Here is a 20766-nt window from a genome sequence, read left to right as displayed (position 1 = left end):
ACGTTCTGGTCATTAAACTCAGGGCCTTGTGTGTGCCCAGCAAGCACTCTACTACTGAAACCAACTCCCAGCTCATCATCATCTTGTTTTAAACAGTATGAACTCCTTAACACAAAGAGCTTCTCAACTCTGTGGTTCACGTTGTCATTCTCTCCCCGGCTTGTACTCACATGAGGACTTCAGCTGCCTGTGAGTGTTTGGATGTGAGATGCCCTCCACTGGCTCACGTGTTTTTGAAAACCCAGCCCCCAGATGGCAGCACTGTTTGAGGAGGGTTAGGAAGTAGAGCCCCACTGGAGGAAGTGGGTCACAGAAGAGGCAGGCCTGGAAGGCTGCAGCCTGGTCCTGCTTCTTGTCCATGGAACTGTGAGCAAGCAGCCCCATTGCTCTGGCTGCCACAGCCCAAAGCGCTTTGTGACGGTACACTTTCTCTGCCATGATGGTCTCTACTCTCTATGGTGAGCAAAGCAGAAAGCAAATCCCTCTTCTTCTAAGTTTTCCTTGTCAGCCATTTGTCCATGTGTGAGCAAAGAAATTAACACAGCATTGCAAGAGGGTTTTTACTGTGGTAACTCCCCATGTCCACATGTCAGTCTCTGAAACATTCTCCTCTTCATGTTCCTAGCATCAATTGAAGGCACTAGAATCCCTCAGTCTCCCTCCCATGGTTCAATTTCAGTTTTATATTTTGTGTGTGTGTGTGTGTGTGTGTGTGTGTGTGTGTGTGTGTGTGTGTGTGTGTTGTGATGTGTGTCTGTGTGTGTGTGTGTGGTGTGATGTATGTGTGTGTGTATGTACAGGTGAACATATGCTGTGATGAACATGTGGCAGTCAGAGGACAACTTCTGAAGTGAGTTCTCTCCTGCCACCATGCGTGTTACCGGCTTAGAATTTGGTGATCAGGCAAGCAACTGTACCTACCAAGCTGTCTTGCCAGTCTGTTTACATAGTTCAGACTCAGATCTGTCTCTCAGGGACCACCAGGGCGTCTCTGACTTTGCACTATGCATATCTCTATCTTCTGAGTGGTTTTATATCTTTGGTGATTGACACATTGAAGGCTCTTTATCAATGCAGACAGAAACAAGGTCTGAGTTACTTTGCACATATATTATCATCATAAGGGAGATTTATTCATTTGGCTAACCTGCTTGGAGACTTTGGTAATGTCAGAATCAACTCTGTTCATGTGTGAGCAAACTCCTCCCTGACAAGAAGCAAGGTGGCTTCATCAGATGCATGGACAGAATCTTCATGTATCATTGTCCAAAATATGAAACACTTGGTTACTGATTATATTTTAATCTAGACCAGAAAATGTCACTTACTGATGCTTGTTTAAAAATGTTTAATAAACTCTAGAAACATAAGTCTAATGTTAATATGATTTAAAGGTCTAACTTAGTAATTAATCAAAGTAGACAGTACAAAATTGTAGTGGATAGCCATCCCAGCATTGGCCTGGAAGTTCCAACCCCCATTGAGGCTTTGGTAATGGTCAAGCCCACAAGGCGGGGCGGAGGAGGAAGCAGAAAACTCGCTCTCTTGGTTCGGAGACCCTGGACGCTGGAGGTAGACCGAGCAGAGTTCTCCAGAGAACACCGCCGGACTGCGCTATACCTTTGTGCAGACCCTGCAACCTACCCCTTCATTTGTAAGTTACCCCACAAAATAAACCTCCCTTTTAACTACGTGGAGTGGCCTTAATAATTTCACCAATACAAAATGATTGACATATTACTGTCTCTTAATGTATGATGCAAAAGAGGAACACCACCTACAACAGTCAGCCATGTACTGAGTGAGAAATACTTATTCTGTGCTAGTTTAAAAATTATACCTTGCAAGTGACTAATACTCCATATTGGAAATAGCCAAAATGTGCCAAATACTGGAATCACTTCCAGATGGCTTATACAGTTATTTAAGCATGAAAAAAAAAATCAAATTTTGTTTGGCAAGGGTATTAAGTGTGCATTTAGCTAGTGCCAATAAAAGGCATCCACTTATTAGTATTAGAAAAATGTTCAAAAGCTGATTCCTCGACAGATTCACAAAATTAAATAATAGTTGAAAAGTTGTGATAGCAAGCACCATGAATCAAAAGTAGGAAATGAAAATAATAAAGTCATTATTGATAGGAATAGACATGTAATAACAAGCAAATGACAAGTCTCTCACTTGTGTTGGGACTGACAGACATCAGCTTAATTCTAACATTATATTCTTAAAATTACCATTTTCAGGAGGGAATAGTTGCATTTTATGTGGAGATGCATTAAAGAGATATAAATGTTTGAGCTGGGGTATGGGTAACAGAGGTGGGCGGGCCTTACGACAACTCCCATTGTAAAGTAGCAATGGGTGTCATCCTCCAAAGTCCCTACCAAGTAGAAAGACTCTGCCATACTACACTGAGAACGTTCAGGTCAGTAATGTCATTATAAATAATATTTCAGCAAACACATGATAGCACAAACCAACATTGATTTTAATTAATTTGGGGACCCACCTAGACATCCTTATATTAACCCCCACAAATTTATACTGTCACTTTAATAAGAAATGAAAGCTGCCCTTCATTACGCCCACTGTCGTCCAGGTTGTTCATGTAGGAGTAATGAAGGGCAAGGTTCGAGGGAAAGATGGCTTAGGAGAGCAGGAGATCCCAGCTGGATCAAGAACAGAAAGGGAGAACAAGGAATAACAGACCATGATAAATGAAGACCACATGAGAACAGGAATAGGCAGAGTGCTGGAGAGGTCCCCAGAAATCCACAATTATACCTCCTCTGTAGACTGCTGGCAATGGTGGAGAGAAAGCCTCATCTGACCTAGTCTGGTGATCAGATGGCCAAACACCCTAACGGTCATGCTGGAACTCTCATCCAATAACTGATGGAAGTGGATGCAGAGATCCTCGGCCAGGCCCCAGGTGGAAGCTCCAGGAGTCCAATTGTCAAGAAAGAGGAGGGACTGTAAGAGTGTGAATTGTTGAGACCAAGACTGGAAAAGCACAGGGACAGATAGCCAAACGAATGGAAGCACATGAATTATGAACCAAAGGCTGTGGAGCCCCCAGCTGGATCAGGCCCTCTGGATAAATGAGACAATTGAATAGCTTGATCTGTTTGGGAGGCACCCAGGCAGTGGGACCGGGACCTGTCCTTAGTGCATGAGCTGGCTGTTTGGGCTTACACAGGGACACTTTGCTCAGCCTGGAAGGAGGGGACTGGACCTGTCTGTACTGAATCCACCAGGTTTAAATGAATCCCCAGGGGAATCTTGGCCCGATAGGAGATGGGAATGGAGGGGAGGGGATGGGGGGAAGGTGAGGGTGGGGGTGACAGGGGAACCCATGGCTGATGTGTAAAATTAAAACACAAATATAATACATTTTAAAAAAGGAGAGAAAAAAATACTGTAAATTTTCCCAGCTATAATATACAATTTTCAAAAAAAAAAAAAAATCCTTTTACAGAGAACAAATTAAGGAACAACAGCAAATAAATTAATACATGATGTTCAAAATGAAAAAAAAAGAAATGAAAACTATAAATGTATTATGAATTTTATGAGGACAGCAAAAATTTAAAGAAATCTGAACAAGGCGCAGCTGGCCCAAACCTCCAGAGTGTCCAGATTTGAGTTTGGGCATTGCATCTCAAGATTCCTGAAACTGATTTAAACATCAAGCCTCAAGAATCAAATAATTCTATTGATCTGTCACATGGAATTTGGTGGGATTTCATCTCCTTTCTACCCTTACTGTTTCTTAGAATTTGAGAAAGAGACAGAGCTAATAGATATCACCCTTCGCCCTTTTTCCCCAGAGGCCAAGAAACATATTTGAGTCCCTTTCACATTTTACCATAATAAAAAAGAGAAGTATAAAAAAAGCAATTGTGGCCTAAACTATGGAGCAATGATTAAGAATATGGGCAGCAAAACTGAAAGGACTTCACAGGAATCACTTTCTCATTTAGCAGCTGAAGCCTCAGACAAAGGACACCACCTGTCACCTGGGCCTAGGAATAAGGACCTGGGAATTTCTGACCTTTATTTCAGCACTAAATTTCTTTTTCCAAATATCCTCCAAGCTAGAGCTCTTGCTCTCGTTTCTGACCCAGGAGAAGACCACCTTGCTAGAAAATACAATGTTACTTCCAAATCCTAACCAGTTGTCTTCATAGGAGCATAAAAAGAACAAAGCATGGGGGAGATAAAAAGCAACCTCAGTTGGTGTGATCCTCAAGCTGTGGTAAAATCTCCCCCAACCTAGAGGCTATGCCATGACTTGCTTCTTTTACTTGATTGTAAAATACCCTGACGAAAAGCAATTTAAGGGAGAAAGGGCTTGTTTGGCTTACAGTTCCAGAGTGGTGGATTCCGTCATGGCAGGAAGCCCTGGCAACCAGTGGGGAAGCCATTGTGGCAGGCACAGGGAGACAGCTGGTCACATTTCGTGCCCACTTAGGAAACAGAGCAAGAAAGAAGTGGGCCCAGACTATAAAACCCTGAAGCCCAACCCTAGTGCCCAGTGATGTACCTCAACCTCCTAAAAGTTCCATAACCTTCACAAGCAGCGTCACCACATGGGGACCAGGTGTTCACAACATGCATCTGTAGGGGGCATTTTATTTTCAAACCACAGGTGCAGGAACCAGGCTTCAGATATGTATACAGCATGAATCTGTACAACTGTGCATGGTGTTGCATATCTGTAGCTTGTCTAGGCAACTTAGTGTAACCCCATAAGAAAACAGAAAGGGGGCCGGGGCTCTAGTTCAAGGTAGAGTACTTACCTAGCATGCTCAAGGCCCTAGGCTTAATCCCTAGTACTGCAAAAAGGAAAAAAAAGGAAAAGGAAAAATGGTAAATAGTCAATATTTGGGGCATCAAGTCTAGAAGACTGGTTGGCAGCTGTCTCCCTTATGCTTCGATACTACCCAGATATTTTATTATTTTCTACAAATAGCAGCTGCTTCCCAGTGTTCATTTATCAGACCATGTCAGTGTCAAGGCAAGTTCTAACAAGGATAAAATGACTTAATCATGTGACAAAATATGGTAGAAACAACTTGGAATTTGATGATACTACTAGTATCATCTTCCAAAACTACAGTCATTTGCTTTGGGCCAACACCCTCCAATGACTGCTGTGCATGTATTTATAAGGGCAGTATTACGTGTCATAAGAAGAACAGACATGGTAGCCTATATAGCTTTAGCTCCAGTATTCTGGAGGGTAAGATGAAAGAATCACACATTGGGAGCCAGTCTGGGCTCTTCTGTCTTAAAAACCAAGCAAACATTAGCTATGTAGTCCTTTGTCTACTATGTGTACATGTGCAAGGCCCTGGGTTCAATCACCACCAAGACCAACCCAAACCATTTCTTAGCTATTGTGAATGAAGAAATGGCAACAACCCAGCAGGAAACCCAACACCCCCAGTTCCATCAGGCTTGGATTAGACTGAAGTTCTCACAGCAAACAGGAAACTCCGACTTTAATTACAAACTTTATTTGTCTGCCCGGTTCACAGTTTATATGTGGCGCATCCCACTATATCAGCTTTCAGAACAGTGATTGAGGAAATGGGTGGTGTAGCCTTCTTTGTAAAGGAGCCGAACTTGCTAAAAGTTTGGTTCGAACTTTTGTGGATTTATAAAAGTACTCTCTGCAAGCTAATTGGATATTTACATTTCTAGCTTAAATTCAAATTTTGGAAAATATGGAATCTTTGATATTTTTTAAAGATCCTGGGTTTATTTCTTAAGACTTTAATCTGAATGCCACCTGTTCACATATGCCCATCCCTCCCCCAAAAGGAAAAGAAATCAGTTTTGTAATTACATGTAGAGGAATCATTTTCCTTCTGCACTTTAAAAATTATATATACAGTGTACAGTAGATGTAAGTATGAAAATAAAGGAAAGGGGGCAGTATACAAGATGCAGATACTAATGTTTTTCTGAATCTTGAAACAGCCAAAAGAATTATAGGATATAAATTTAAATTAAATGGATTATCAGTCTTCTCTTATCTTAAAAAAAAAAATAACTCTGGGGACTTAAATTGTGCTCCTCAGCATTTTCTCTACTGTTAGAGATGATGTAGGTTGGCAGTCAGCATCATTTCATGTGCAAAAATCACAGTGATCCCCAGTCCGGCACCTGTGCTCACACCAAGTCACCTCGGCAGAGGGACCCTAGGGTGGCTGGGGCTGCACTCCCTCTCCCTGGGCACCACCCCACCCTACAATTTGGCAAGAACCACTCAAGAAAAGAAAAGGGTGTAAGCCTTCTGTACCTCAAGGGCTGTTCCAAGCTGGCAGTGAGCTATTTCCTAGCAAATAAACACCCATGGCTTTGTTACTTTCATCAGAATGAATTCATACCAACTGTTTGAAATCACTTTGTGATATCAGTTGGGACAGCCTTCTTCTATTAGATCACTCAGATTATAGATGTATGTGCTCACTTCTTCTGCCTTTAAAAAGGACTAGTTATTAATAAATGATAAACTCCAAATACTGCCAGGAAAAAGGGGGCTGTGTAGAAGCAGCCGATGTTACCGGCCTGGTAATTATTACTCTGTACATATATATAGATGTACCATTGGTACCCCAGTCAAATAAATACTCAGAGGGCCTTCTCTGACCTCCCTTCTCTGTGGTGCCTTGTGACGCCAGAGCTCCTGAGTGTTGCTGCTGTGCCTGCAGTTGGCATCTCTTTCTCCTGTCAAGCTACACATCGCTTCCAGCGGGGTACAATATGCAAGGAGGCAGGGTGGGGTGGGGTGGGGTGCGGGGGGGGGGGAGAATAAGAATCAGCATAGCTTGGCCTAGGGTGGGGGCAGGGAGGGGAACCACAAGCCCACTAGAGAGGGTCCTGTTTCTTCGTAAGTTAAGGCACTGACAGAAAATTTCTTAGGTAAAAGGCTGCATAAGAATTTCTTGCCATTTACAAAAAGAAATGTTGTCATCCCTAAGTGGTCCATATCCAGGCTCAGTTAGGTGAACCCTGAAAAGTCAAGGGCTGATCCCTCCAAGCTACATGACTACCAAAGCATTCCAATTCATTCAGAGGCCTTATGGCACATTAGGAAAAAGGGGGAGGGAAACAGTCTGGGCACGAAAAGGCATCGGATACTGCCTGTCCATCACTCGCCACTCAGTGGATAGCTCACAAGCCTCCCCAGAGCGCTGCCTCAGGACTCCACACTCCCTGGATGTAAGGTGACCAGTTGGGTATATCTATTTGCTTTTCCTTTCAGCTCGTCATGCACAATGTTTAAATGCTACCAGCAACAGTCACAAAGAGCCTAGAGAAGCCCTCCCCTATGGCTACACCTCAGACTCTTCCAGAAGGGAACTACTTCATGTTCTCAATGACAGCTATCTCTTCACCAGCACACCGAGGGGTCAGGCCATTCAGATAGATGCTCTCAGCCTTCAGCAAGGGAGGCAAGACTTCCCTCTCACTGGTCAGGTGGTTCACGGACAGGGTTCTCCTACAAGGAGTCAGTTCCTGGCTGTGGTTCCCTGCCAGCTCTGCAGAGAGCTTCCGTTTCACAGATGTGGCACGCTGGAACTTGTCATAGATCTCCACGCTCAGCCGCCTCCTTGTTTCCTTGAACTCAGCTGTGACATTGGCTGTCCATTCAGCGGCATGTGCTCTGAACTCTCCCACCTGGAGCATAGGGGGCCAAGAAGAGAGAGGAAGCCATCAACATGGGGGGGGTACATCTTGTGTAGTTCTTGTTTTATTTGGGAGGGTTTACTGAGAAGGTGTCTGTGTTCTGATAGTGACTGTGAGTAGCAACCATACAGACAGACAAGAACCAAATTCCTACAGAAAGGGCTCTAAAGTATTATGAACATAAACATGAGAAATAAAATTATATTTCTAAGGCTCTAGACACACTTATTTTTTATGCAAGAGTCTGCCATAGAAATATCAAATGCTAAGTCAAGTGCAGTAGGGAACATGTGACTTGTATTCCCAGAACTGGGGAGGCTGAGACAGGTGGATCCTTAAAGCTTACTAGCCAGCCTAATCTAGTTTGACAGCTCTGGGCCAGTGAGACATTGTTTCAAAAATGAATTAATGAATAAATAAATAAGTAAAGAATAAATGAATGTAGACACCACCTGAGGAACATCTGAGGTTCACCTCAGGCCTCCATACCTGTACATACACACATATACAAAGACATTTCAAATGTTATCAAAAGGAAATCTCTTAACATCTCCCCAAATCTTTGGGGTATTGTCTATTACTGTCATCTGCCTATAGCTTCAAGGACTTGGATGCAGAACAGGTCACTATAGAGGCAGCAGCACTGAGGAAGGGTCTGGAACATTAGCCCAGGTGACTTGGGTGGCATCTGATAGTAGTACTGCTGTGAGCTCAGGATGCAACCTAGGGTTTAGAGCTCAGAAATACTACACAACCTTTGTTTTTTGTTTGTTTGTTTGTTTGTTTGTTTGTTTGTTTTGAGCTGAGGACCGAACCCAGGGCCTTGTGCTTGCTAGGCAAGCGCTCTACCACTGAGCTAAATCCCCAATCCCTTCTGCACAGCCTTTGTATCCAAACTTGTGTTGCCACTTAGGAATCCTCGGTGGTGCCGAAATGAGCAAGAAGATACATCATTTCTGCATTGGGGAGAGCAAGAGGTGAAAAACAGCATGTCTGCGCTGAGACTGGCTTGAAGAACCGCAAGGTTCAAGGCCGTTTCTTGAATGGGTGCCTGTAGAAGCCATCTGACCCACCTGATCCACTGGCCAGCAGTGACACAGGTGTCAACCTAGCAGCATGGCTGAGGCTATGAATGTCACCAACCACAAAGACCCTACCTTAAGGGTGAACCATTTTCTTTTGATGGTGAAATGCCTTCCAAAGTTCTAAGCACCTACAAATCAAAGAACCCACTACACAACCTAAGCTACTTACAAGTCTTTGAAAACTATATGTGCATGCTTGTGACCTAAAATAGAGAAAGGACCAATCCTTGAGGTACCTCCTCTTTAACTAGCCAAATTTTATCATAGGGAATATTTTTTTTTTTTTTTGTGGTGGGGGGCCCTGACAGGAAGCTGTTTCTGTGGTCACTGTGGTCACTTAGGCCTTGTGATACTTTGGTTCTCTTGCTTGGCAAACAAGTAACAGTTCCGTTTCGTTCTGTCTTTAGCTGTTGATTTGTGTTTTCAACATTGACGTGGGAAAAGTAATTAATGGTTTCTAAATTTCCATGCATTTCTGAATAAGGATGGTATGGTGATATTTTGCTTGTGCTCTAACAAATAAAGCTTGCCTGGAGATCTGAGTGCAGAGCTAAGCCACTGGAGGCCAGGCAGTGGTGGCACTCACCTTTAATCCCAGCACTTGGGAGGAGGAAACAGGAAGTGATATGGGTGGGCGGAGAGAGGAAGTGATAAGGCAGGGGGAGACAGAAGCTCCGCCCCTTTTGGTCTGAGGGTTCAGTAGAGGTAAGACATCTCTCTAGTGGCTGACTCCTTTATTTCTCTGATATTTCAGCATTTACCCTGATATCTGACTCCAGGTTTTTATTATTAAGACCAATTAGAATTCATGCTACAGATGGATATAGATTTTTTTTTTTAGAATCTGACAGTGTGTGTACCTGGCCATAGATAATAATGTGTAGGCACAAACATCACAGGAACATCAAATGTCCTCTGAGTGCGGCAAATGGCAGGTGGACTTTTCACGGATCTTTAAGAGGTCTTTAATTTCCTACTTGTGTTGTTCTAGCATCTATAGCACATCGCCTCCCTCCAAGGTGTGAGAAGGGGTGGAAAGACTGTAAGAGCTGGGGGAGTGGGTCCTAAAGCATAATAGTACGTGCAGAGTATGGCGGGGCCTTTTCATATAGAACTCAGCAGCTGTGACTGCCTGTACAAGACCCACAGCACATGATCAAGGCAGCCCAAACCCCAGCATGGAGCAGGGAGGAGCTCATAGACTCCTGTCCTTAACTCAGAGCTATTCCTGATTGGTGGCCGCTGGGTGACTAGGGGGAGAGTCAACTTCCTCCATGGATGTGTCGCCCTCCCCCACCCAGAGGCTATCCATGCTCGAATAGATGGGTCCTACACCCATGTACATACAAGCAACACTAAATGTACTTAGTGTGTTTAAACAAAAGAGCACATGATATTGGGGGTGAAAAGTAGTGGAATGGATGGGGAGAAAACAGAGAGTGGGCTTGATCAAAACATAATATATGCACGAATGATTATGAAATAAAATGTTTTAGAAAGGAAGTGATTGTTCACTATCTTGGTCTGCTCCTGGTGAGGGAAAAGGCTAAGCTGGCAAGGTGAGAACACTGTGGCACACCAAGTGAGATTAAATGTATGGTTACCCCCGAGGCAGCTTGGTGCTCACAAGGCAAGCTAAGAGTGCAGTTGAGCCTGCAGGTAGGGGCTGTCACACATAGTTCCCTCTCAACTAAGAACAGATGTAAATTGCTCCCTGATTTTAGGGGAGAGAGATGTTGGGTTTCGTCAGCTTGATAGAAGTTAGTCACCTGAGTAGAGTTCACCTTGTTTGAGAAAAATGCCTTTATTAGATTAGCCTGTAGGCAAGCCTATAGGGCATTTTCTTGATTAATGATTGATGAGAAAGGGCCCAGACCACTGTGGGTGGTGCCACCCCTGGGCAAGTGATCCTGGGTGCTGTAAGAAAGCAGGCTGAGCAAACCATGGGTGCAAGCCAGTAAGCAGCACCCCTCCATGGCCTCTGCATCAGCTCCTGCCTCCAGGTTCCTGCCTTGGCTTCCCTTCATGGTAGACTAAAAGGCCAAGTAAATCCTCTCCACCCCAAATTGCTTTTGGTCTTGGTGCTTATCACAGCAATAGAAAGCAAACTAATATGGGGTGCTCTTGGGCTAGCAAAGCTCAGGCCATATCTGTGGGTGAGAACTCACACACTCAGATTTGCTTCCCTATGAATCCTACACGCAGTGGTAAATCACCATCCATGGTTCCTACTATGCTCCTATTTCCTTCTTACATTTTTAAATTTATTTTACATACCAACCACAGTTTCCCCTCCCTCCTCACACCCTGTTCCCTCCCTCCACCTCCTTCTACCCCACCCATCCACTCCTAGGAAAGGTAAGGCCTCCCATGGGAGTCAACAAAGCATGGCCTACCAAGTTAAGACAGGACCAAGCTCCTCCCCTGCATCAAGGCTGATCAATGCTCCTATTTCCTAACCAGCTGTCTCCTTGCTCAGGCTGACTGCATTAAATCCATCCACATCACCCTCATGTCTAGAGCACTTGCTGTTTGACGCAGTGAAGAACATTTCGTGCACACACACACTGTCCTGAGGTTTTGAAATAACACATTTAACATGAACAGTTAAAAGATCTGGTTTCTCGGCAACTTCAACTGAATTTTAAAGGCAAATTATAGCTTAAAGATGAAGTGTCTCCATTAGTAAGGTCTCTAGATAAAATAATTTCTGTTTTCTAATTATCCTAGTTTACTTCATAGCCAACAATCCTAAAAGAAGTAAAAAAAAAAAAAAAATTTTGCAACAAGGTCTCAGTACACAGCCTCATCCTGACCTGAGATTCAGGGTCTCCTTCAGCTCCAAGTATTTGATTGATTCAGGCATGCCTCCTGGCTGGGCCTGGTGTAAAATTTGAAATGTATTATAAAATGAGAATAATTATTAATATACTAAGATGATTCCACATGATCATTGCTTCTATTGCCGATGAGTTTATGGAGGAATTTGCCTGCTCTATTTCACAATTCATAATTCTTCGAGAGTAAAAACAGTAAGCATTAGTCCACTCTTTGATGGGCTCCCCTGAGCAGAAGTTTAGCATCAGCTTCAATACAAAGAGAAAACAAACTAGTCTACATTTTCTGTTTAAATGGGTGTTCATGAATGCAAGAATCAGATCTGACATCTAATTTATTTCCAGACCCCAGAAGGCCGCTACTCTACTAAAAGACCCCTCCCTTTTCTTTGGTAATGTTCCCCACCCCCAATCTTACAAAAGGAATTTTTACTGTAAAAATCACTCTTTGCTTAGCCAAAGTCAACTGCTAATCTTTTTGTTGGTTGACTTTCTGTTATCACTAGCTAGAATATAAGCTGTCTGTATACCCGGGACATTAGGTAGCTGGTATGTAACAGACATTTGATAAATGCCCATGGAATGAATAAACACATCACTAAAATCACATCCTCTCAACCTGACACATTGGTGATAAAAGCTAATGTTTTGAAGCCCACCTGCTGCTACTGTCCTTTCTCTCTCTGTATATGCTAATCTTATTTTCTTCCTCTTCCATATTTTGTGTAATTAAAAAAAAAAGTCCTTAGTAAGTGGACTGTTTTGCAAATGGCTATATTTCAAAGCAGTCCGGACCCCTCCCCTTCCTGTGTTAGTGCTCACTTGCCCCCTGTGGTTAGTCAGCAGCCCAGCAGTTCTCAGCATGATGGTGCATCAAGGCTTGCATGTGCTATGTCTCCCACAGGCTCATGGCTTTGAAGACTTGGTCCCCAGATAGTGACACTGGGAAGGTTGTGGGACCTTAAGAGATGGCGCTTGGGTGGGACTCAAGCCCTTACAGCCTGGGCCCTACTTCCTGTCTGCTCTTTGCTCCTGACTGCCAATGCAGTGTAACAAGCTAACTGATATTCTGCTGTCATGCCTGCCCTGCCATGATATGTATTCCCCTTGAACTGTGGCCCCCCAGCAAACCCACCCTTCCTTTTCCTTCCCTTTCCTCCTCTCCCCTCCCCTCCCCTCCCCTTCCCTTTCCTTCCCGTCCTTTCCCTTCCCTTCCCTCCTTCCTTTTCTTCCTGTGGTGATATTTTATTTATATGTTAATAAATAAAGTTTGCCTGGAAATCAGAGGTCATAGCCAGCCATAAACAGAAGTTAGGCAGTGGTGGCACATGCCCTTAATCTGATCACATGGCAGGCAGGGTCTCTGTGTGTTCAAGGTCACAGGCAAGCATGATGACACACACCTTTAATCCCAGTACCAACCATAGAGACCTGGAGGTCTGTACATACAGGTGAAGTGACAAGGAAATGAGGTGGCTGGGTTAAAAGCTAATGAGAGGGCAGAACAGCAAGGCAATAAAGGTGCAGGTTAGACAGGAAGAAGCTTGTTCTCTTGGAAGCTATGGTGGCGTGGTGAGCTAAGGTTAGCTGGTGGCTATTCCTATTTCTCTGATCACTACAACTTTCATCCCAATATTTGGCTCTGTGTTTCTTATTTAATAAGACTGTTCAGAAATTGGTCTACACCTTCCTCCTTTCTTCTTCCTTCCTTGCTGTGGGATATCTTTCTATATACTGTGAATATGTGTTGCTCTGATTAGTTAATAAAGAAGTTGCTCTGGCCTATGGCAAGTTAGGTTATAGCCCGGCAGGAAATCCAAGAGAGAGACAGGAAGAAGAAAGGTGGAGGAGGTAGAAGAGACGCCAGCCTGCCACCAAAGGAGCAACATGCCAGCAGACCAGTAATGCCATGGCCATGTGGCAAAACATAGATTAATAGAAATGGATTAATTTAAGATGAAAGAGCTAGCTAGCAAGAATTCTCAGCCATAGGCCATACAGTTGTAATTAATATTAAACCTTTGAATGATTATTTTATAAGCAGCTGAGGGATGGCAGGTGGAAGAGATTCATCCCTACTGCAGGGCTAGGTGGGACACAGGAACTCTTCCCATTACATTTTCTTCCTCCCTCCCTCCCTCCCTCCCTCCCTCCCTTCCTTCCTCCCTCCCTCCCTTCTTTCCTTCCTTCCTTGCTTCTTTCCTTCTGTCTTTCCTTCTTTCCTTCTTTCTTTCTTTCCGTCTTTCTTTCTTTCCTTCTTTGTTTTCCGGCTAGCTCAGTTGGTAGAGCATGAGACTCTTAATCTCAGGGGCGTGGGTTCATGCCCCACATTGGGCCCCAGATATTGGTGAAATTATTAAGGCCACTCCACGTAGTTAAAAGGGAGGTTTATTTTGTGGGGTAACTTACAAATGAAGGGATAGGTTGTAGGGTCTGGCAAAGGTATGGCGCAGTCCGGTGTTCTCTGGAGAACTCTGCTCCGTCTACCTCCTGCGTCCAGCATCCCAGAACCAAGAGAGACCTCTCCTCTTGATCCTGGGTCTTCAGCTTCCTCCCTCAGCCCCACCTTGTGGATGTGACCATTACCGAAGCCTCAATGGGGGTTGGAACTTCCAGGCCAAGGCTGGGATGGCTACCCACTACATCCTTCTTTCCTTTCTTCCTTCCTTCCTTTCTTCCTTCCTTCCTTCCTTCCTTCCTTCCTTCCTTCCTTCCTTCCTATATCTATAGGCAGCCAGTTGGCATCCACTATTGAGCATCAGGTTCATTAGTACAAAACAAGAGAGATCAGCTGCTACACAAGAGAAATCATGTGAGATGAGTGTGCACATATGCATGTGAGTGTGTTCTTAAAATATAAAGAACCCTATGGTTGATAAATATAATGTACTCAGTGCTGATATGATGTCCAAGGGTATCTTCATTGTTTACTAATTCTAAGACCAAAAATCATCTTGAGAAATGAAAAGAATCCACACTAGAAAAATCCACCCAACAAATGGTGATGCTACTAGGGTGGATGTATATGGCTCGAATCTCCTAAAGGAAACAATAATCAACTCATAAAAACACACCCTTGAGCTATTCATCAAAACCAACCAAAATGTTCTTTCCTAATTGTGTCTGTCTTCCCATTCTTTATGATACTGGACTTAGGAAACATACCTGCTAGGCTTTGAAAATACGGAGAAAAAAAGTCCCTCAAAAACCAAATCAAAGCATGCATATGAAAGAAAAATTATTTCCATTCCTTAAGAAAAAGATTAATTTGTTCCTATTTCTAAAGAAAGAAAAAATAAATGGTGATGATATTTAATTGTATCACAACATATTCATTAACCATCAAATAACAGTGTCCTAAAGTACAGGATCATTTTAACACTAATCTGATCATGTATCCAAGAAGTGAAGATGCTATGTTTAAAAGAGAGAGAGAGAGAGACAGAGAGACAGAGAGAGAGAGACAGAGAGAGAGACAGAGACAGAAACTAACTAATTTTGGGGCTGGAGAGATGTCTTGGCAGTTAAGAGCACTTGTTGCTCTTGCAAAGAGGCCAGGTTTGGCTCTTAGCATACATGGTTGCTCACGCAACCATCCAAAATGCCAGTTCCAGGGGATCTGATGCCCTCTTCTGACTTCTGTAGACACTGTACTTAGATGGTGCACATACATGCATGCAGGCAAAATACCCATGTACATAAAATAAATAAAATCTTTTAAAATTTTCAAAAGAAATTCCCTAGAACATTAATTGCACAAGAAAAAAAATTTTGTTGTCTGAAATGTTGATACTTTCGATATTCTAGAAAATTAAAATGAATTCTTATGCATTAAATTTGTTTTGTTGTATTTTTTTTTAAATTTTATAGTAGCTTAAATAGTACTCCTTCTCCTTTTGGTATAGTAGTGTACACCATTTAGTGATGGAGGTGAAGGCCGCACGGTGGTCTGAATGGTCCCTGCAGATGCGGATGTTCCTCAGTGTGGGCATTCACTGAAGAGTCTTCTCCTTGTGTACTAATAGTCAGATCAGGGCTTCTCAATCTACTTTGCATCCATTTCACTGCATCTTCCCCTAGCTTGCCTTGGTTCCTCAGGGCTCTGGTCTTTTCTCTCTCCCTGGATGATCAGGTCTTTCTGTTTGACAATGATCATATTTTCCGATAGGGCTTTGATCCATATTTGCAGGTCAGCTCTCCCCTGGACACATGATTGCTCAGTGGGCATCTCACTCTGGATGACACGAAGGCATCACAAATTCATGTCTTCTGATGATACTGCTGAACTTCTCCAGCCGATGTTTGAATCTCTTCACCTTCACAGCACTTGCAGACCCCTGTGCTGTCTCACCTAAACCACCCCATAATCTCCCAGCATCCCCTCCCCTAGCAACACACCTTGCAAGGATCTCATGCAATCTGGGGCTTGCTTACCAGTCCAGAGTCAACTCTAACCAGCTGCCCTAGCCAGCTCTACTCCCAGGATCCCTGTGCATATTTCTTTCAGTTCCTGAACAGGCTTTTTGTCTCCTAGACTTGTCAATTGCTCAGTCCAGAGAATAATGTTTCCAGTCCCTCTGGGATAGTTTCTGCTCACAGGGAACTAAATATCCTCACGAAGCCATTTCCTAATCCCCTGGAATACATTTTGATCATCATCTGTTTGTTCCTGGGCTTTCCTGTACACTCAGTCCTCCCCTCCCAGAGCTCTCAGTACAACTTGTTACAATTGTTGCTTTAATTTGCTTATCTGGCTTCATGACCAGAGACAGGTTCTGAGTGCTGTGTCCTGTTGGGCATTTCCATGTCCCAGAAGAGTCTATGTATTGAGAATCCAGCCAGTGTCAGCTAGACAAATCAGGTGAATGAATGGCAAACTAATCATCAAATTCTTGATATATAATTGGGTCAAAGGGTGTCTGTTTCCTCAATCTGACAAGACATCTTGTTCTTCTCTGCAGGGAGAGGCAGCCTGTGAGAAGCATTCATGTCTAGCCAGGTCTGCATAGTAAAGGTCCATCATGTGTTTCCTCAAACCTACTAAGTTTCTAGTCATGGAGCTGAGCTGAGGAATGCCAGTCCTACGTAGACTCTTCTATCCTCCATCTCCTCTGTTTATCAGTCCCCTCTCCACTTCTACAGCTCCAACTACTTTGCCTGACAGTACCTTGTAAGCAGTCACAGACTCTGGCCTTCCTCCTCAGGGTTGGCTAGTGATGGGTCACCTAGGGCTTTCCCAGAGAGGATTAACTGAAGGCAAGAAGAGCCACTCTGAGTAGGGCAGGGACTTTGGGAACAAACTAAATACAAGGTAAAAGGACAAAGATGGATGAGCATCATGCATCTCTCTGGGCTTCCTGACTGTGGGAGCAATGTGACCAGCTGCCTCACACAGGCCTGTGGCACCTTCCCCACCCTCAAACTGAGATCAAAGAAAAACTGGTCCCTCCTTTAATTGCTTTTGGTCAGGAATTTTTGTCACATCAACAAGAAAAGTAACTAATACGCTGTCCTTATGGAATGCATCTCCTAAAAGGAAAATGAACAACTTTCACGTCAGAAAACCACACATCTTCCTTGGCAACTATAGACATTTGCTTAGAATCAGAGGCCTTTCCAGGCAGCCAAGCAGCACAATAATGAGTCCTGGCTGCCCGCCCCTGCAGCAGTGGTCCAAAGCCCATGTCTTCTGCTTCTCTGCGTTATCGGGAATAACACCAGAAAGGCCCTTAGAACTGCAACAATGTTTTTAAAATACAAGCACTTGCAACACTTCATCATTTTTTAGGGTAAGTTTCCTAAACTGCCAGATTGATAGACTATACTAAGAAGGCCAACACTACAGCTCTTTTGGATGTTTATAATTTAAAATTTTTGTAGGAAGCTTGTCAGTATTCACAGGAGTATTTGTCACTCCATTGGCTCCATCATGGATGAGGCAGATGCCTTGAAAGCCGAAGGTATAGCCTTCTGTCTACCCACTCTATAAGGCAACTTCCACAATTTGTCCTTGGAAAGTAGTAACTCAGGGAAAGACAATCATTCCCCAACTCGATGGGGATGCATCAGAAATCACGCCCACTTCAGAACCAGTGAGAAGCTGCCAGGTGCCATCAGACACAGACATCCTCCTGTGAGGATATCAGGTCCTCCATCATGAGGTTGCTATTTGCATGATTTCTGAGTAAGTGTGCACTGGTACAACCCCACAAGGCAACCCAGAATCTGGGTTCTGCTCTTCGCTCAATCCAACCTAGACATCAGAACCGATTTTAACAGTTCACAATGTTCAATCCTGTGACAAAGGCCAGTAATACAAAGAAACATATTCTGATCAAAAGTCACAGGCTAAACACAGCAGCAGTCAACATATGGGATGTCAGTGCTTTTTGAGAAGTCTATTGCCTGTAGGAACTATTTTCTACTACTATGGTGAGATTAAATGGTAAGATTGTTTTATAACTAAATATTGCCATATACAATAATGAATCAATATAAGCAAAAATATTGAAAGTATATAAAATGGTAACTGGCTTCTTGGGCACCTGTTAATGTACGGAGTGCTGGGACTCATGTTGCTCCCTGGAAGGTATAAAATTTCTGGTGTAGTGCTGTTTTCTTTTCAATTGTCCCTTGGTGCCAATATCTGTCAGATGAAATATACTGCAGAGCTGGCTTCAAACAAACCCTGGAAGCAGAGTCCTCGGATGTTTTTTATTTGCTCAGGACAGCCAAAGCTCCAAAATTGGATGCAGTAGTCCCTGGGAATCTATCTGACCAGGACATCATGACACAAAGCCATGGCTTGGTGAATCTTTAGTTTTTAATGTTATAAAGCCAGTAAAAAAAAAAGAAAAAAGTCTGAATCTGTTTGAGTTGAGATTTCTGAACTGTAACTCAGCCTTGTTTACTAATGTGCAGTGTATTGTCCTTCACTCTGTACTGTGAGTAGATTCCTTGGTCTGGTTTATTTTTGTGGCTGTGTAAATGAATGCACTTCTCAGTGTCTCTTGTCTCCTTTGCCAGTCTTCACTGGAAGGCAGGAAGCACAACATGATTTCAGTGAACTTTCTAGTTTTGGAAATGATTTTCAAATTAAACTATCAAAAAGCATGGTCTCTTTAGGGGCTTATATAAAGAGATTATTTTTTTTCCATACAGCTATACAAAATACCAGTTGCACTCTTTCCCAAGAAAGTAGAACCCTTTTCTGAGAGGTAGAAAGTAGAACCCTTTTCTGAGAGGTAGAAAGGAGAATCCATTGTTGAGAGGTAGAAAGGAGAATCCAGTTTTGAGAGGTAGAAAGTTGAGTCCATTTCTGAGAGGCAATGTGTTTATGCTTTCTTTGCCCTCTAATTTTATTGGCCATGTTTCTATGAAAAGAAAATTTCTCATCCTGCCTTTTACTTTCTTTTCCTTTTGCTTCCCCATTGCTGGGCCAGGACTTGCTCATGGGAAGCAGTTGCTCTAACATAGCTGCACTACTCATTTTTGGTAAGAGACTCACTTCCACGGTAAATGGAAAACATCTCCCCCTACAAAGCAATGGTCGCGATCTTCCAAGCAGCATTGCACTGCTGAATCTCAGCCCAGGTTGCTTCACATGAACTCCTCAGTATTAAACAGAGCCGTCTCATGAGTCCTGTTTTTACACAATTTAGCAACTAGTCACCAAGCAACTAGGCAGACTTCATTTGAGCCATGGTATTTCCTCTATGCTAATGGGAGATTTAGAATAGTTCCAAACAAAATTGTTTGTTCTCCTTGATCAAGTAACAAACAATTGAGTAATTTGGAATCAATATCCCATCGTATTTTCAGTGGCTATCTTAATTATGTCACCCAACCTCAAAACACTCCAAACTTTTGTCCTCCCAAACCACATCATCAGAGCCTCTCTGCTCCCCTTGGAGTTCTCTGCTTCAGTGTTCCACCCATGCAACATACTTCCCCAGCCATCTGCCACCTTTTAAAGCCTACCATCTTTTGGGCTCCAGTCATGAAGAGGGAAAATTTGCCAATATTATAAGCAGGCTCCTTTCAAAAACTGAGTACCACAATGACAGGACTGCCCTCACCCGTAGCCACTTCAGATGGAATCTGTGGTGTTCGGGGACATGGCAAGCATCTATGCTAGCTCTGGATCAGAAAGCAGTCATACTTTCTTCCCCACAAAGCCCATTCCATCAGTGTTCCACTGACTCACTCACTGCCTTCCCATGCTCACTCCAGGTACAAAGCCACTTCCTTCCTTCTCTCCCTCCCTCCTCTCTTTGTATTCTTCCTTCTTACCTCCTTTCCTCCCTCCATCCCCCTTCTCTCTCTCTCTTTCTTTTCACTCTTTGTTTCCTTAGTCATCTTTTCCTGCACAGCCTATCATGCCTTATCTAAATTTTATCCTAACTAGTTTTGCTTTCACTTCCCAAATATCTTTTTGAGTAGCAACCAGCATGTCAGGCCAGCCAGTTCCTCTCCTGGACCATCAGTGATGAGCAGTTTCTCCCTGGAAGTCTGAAGTCTGTTCAGTCACCAGCACCTAATTCAAATACTGGGTAATACTGTAGGCTCTAGCCCCTGTTGTCCATGTAGGCACAGTAACACAGAACCTCTTTCCTATGGCCTGTCCCCAAAGCCCAACACTTAGGCCTTGGTAACGAACAGGAAGGAACCTTTATTTTCAGGAACAAAGTTAAGCAGGCTATCCCAGGCCTTGACCAGAAATCCTCCTGTTCCCTCAGATGGTGAGATCATAAAGGAATGTACTTTTCTCGGCACTCAGCTGTTTGCAGGGCCTTAATGCATCGAGGAAAGTTAAGTATTAAAAGCAGCCAGCTGGGCTGAAAACATCCCTCTGGTTCAATGTGTAAAAATAATCGGAAGCCTACTTTGCGTTCCATTTTCAGAGACTGCCAAGATGTAATTCCTAACAATTAGCTTTATTCAGTTTCTGAAGTATTGACATTTCATTTTATTGCTGAACAGCACTGTTAAAGAGAGCAATTTAAATTGTCTCTTTACCAACCAGGTTAAAAAGTCCTCACAAACCCAAAAGGAGTACTTAAGTGTCACATTATTCTGACAGAATGGTATGTAATTTTGCCCCCACTGGTTCAGGAGAGTTTATGTAATTCTCATAAAGT

General features: G+C 43.3%; 1 protein-coding gene across 6 annotated transcripts in view; it reads right to left on the bottom strand.

Annotated features, from left to right (window-relative positions):
• Positions 1 to 5503: 5503 nt before the first annotated feature.
• Kcnk2 (potassium two pore domain channel subfamily K member 2) overlaps positions 5504 to 20766 on the bottom strand; it is a 197104-nt gene continuing 181841 nt past the window's right edge. For all 6 annotated transcript variants that reach the window (XM_036202516.1, XM_036202520.1, XM_036202517.1 and 3 more), the window contains one exon: positions 5504 to 7695. In XM_036202516.1, coding sequence (XP_036058409.1) covers positions 7378 to 7695 — 318 coding nt within the window. In that variant the 3' untranslated portion in view covers positions 5504 to 7377. The remainder of the gene's footprint in view (positions 7696 to 20766) is intronic.

Source organism: Onychomys torridus, chromosome 11 (assembly GCF_903995425.1).
Source record: "Onychomys torridus chromosome 11, mOncTor1.1, whole genome shotgun sequence".
NCBI lineage: Eukaryota > Metazoa > Chordata > Mammalia > Rodentia > Cricetidae > Onychomys > Onychomys torridus.
This window is presented reverse-complemented; position numbering and strand designations above follow the sequence as displayed.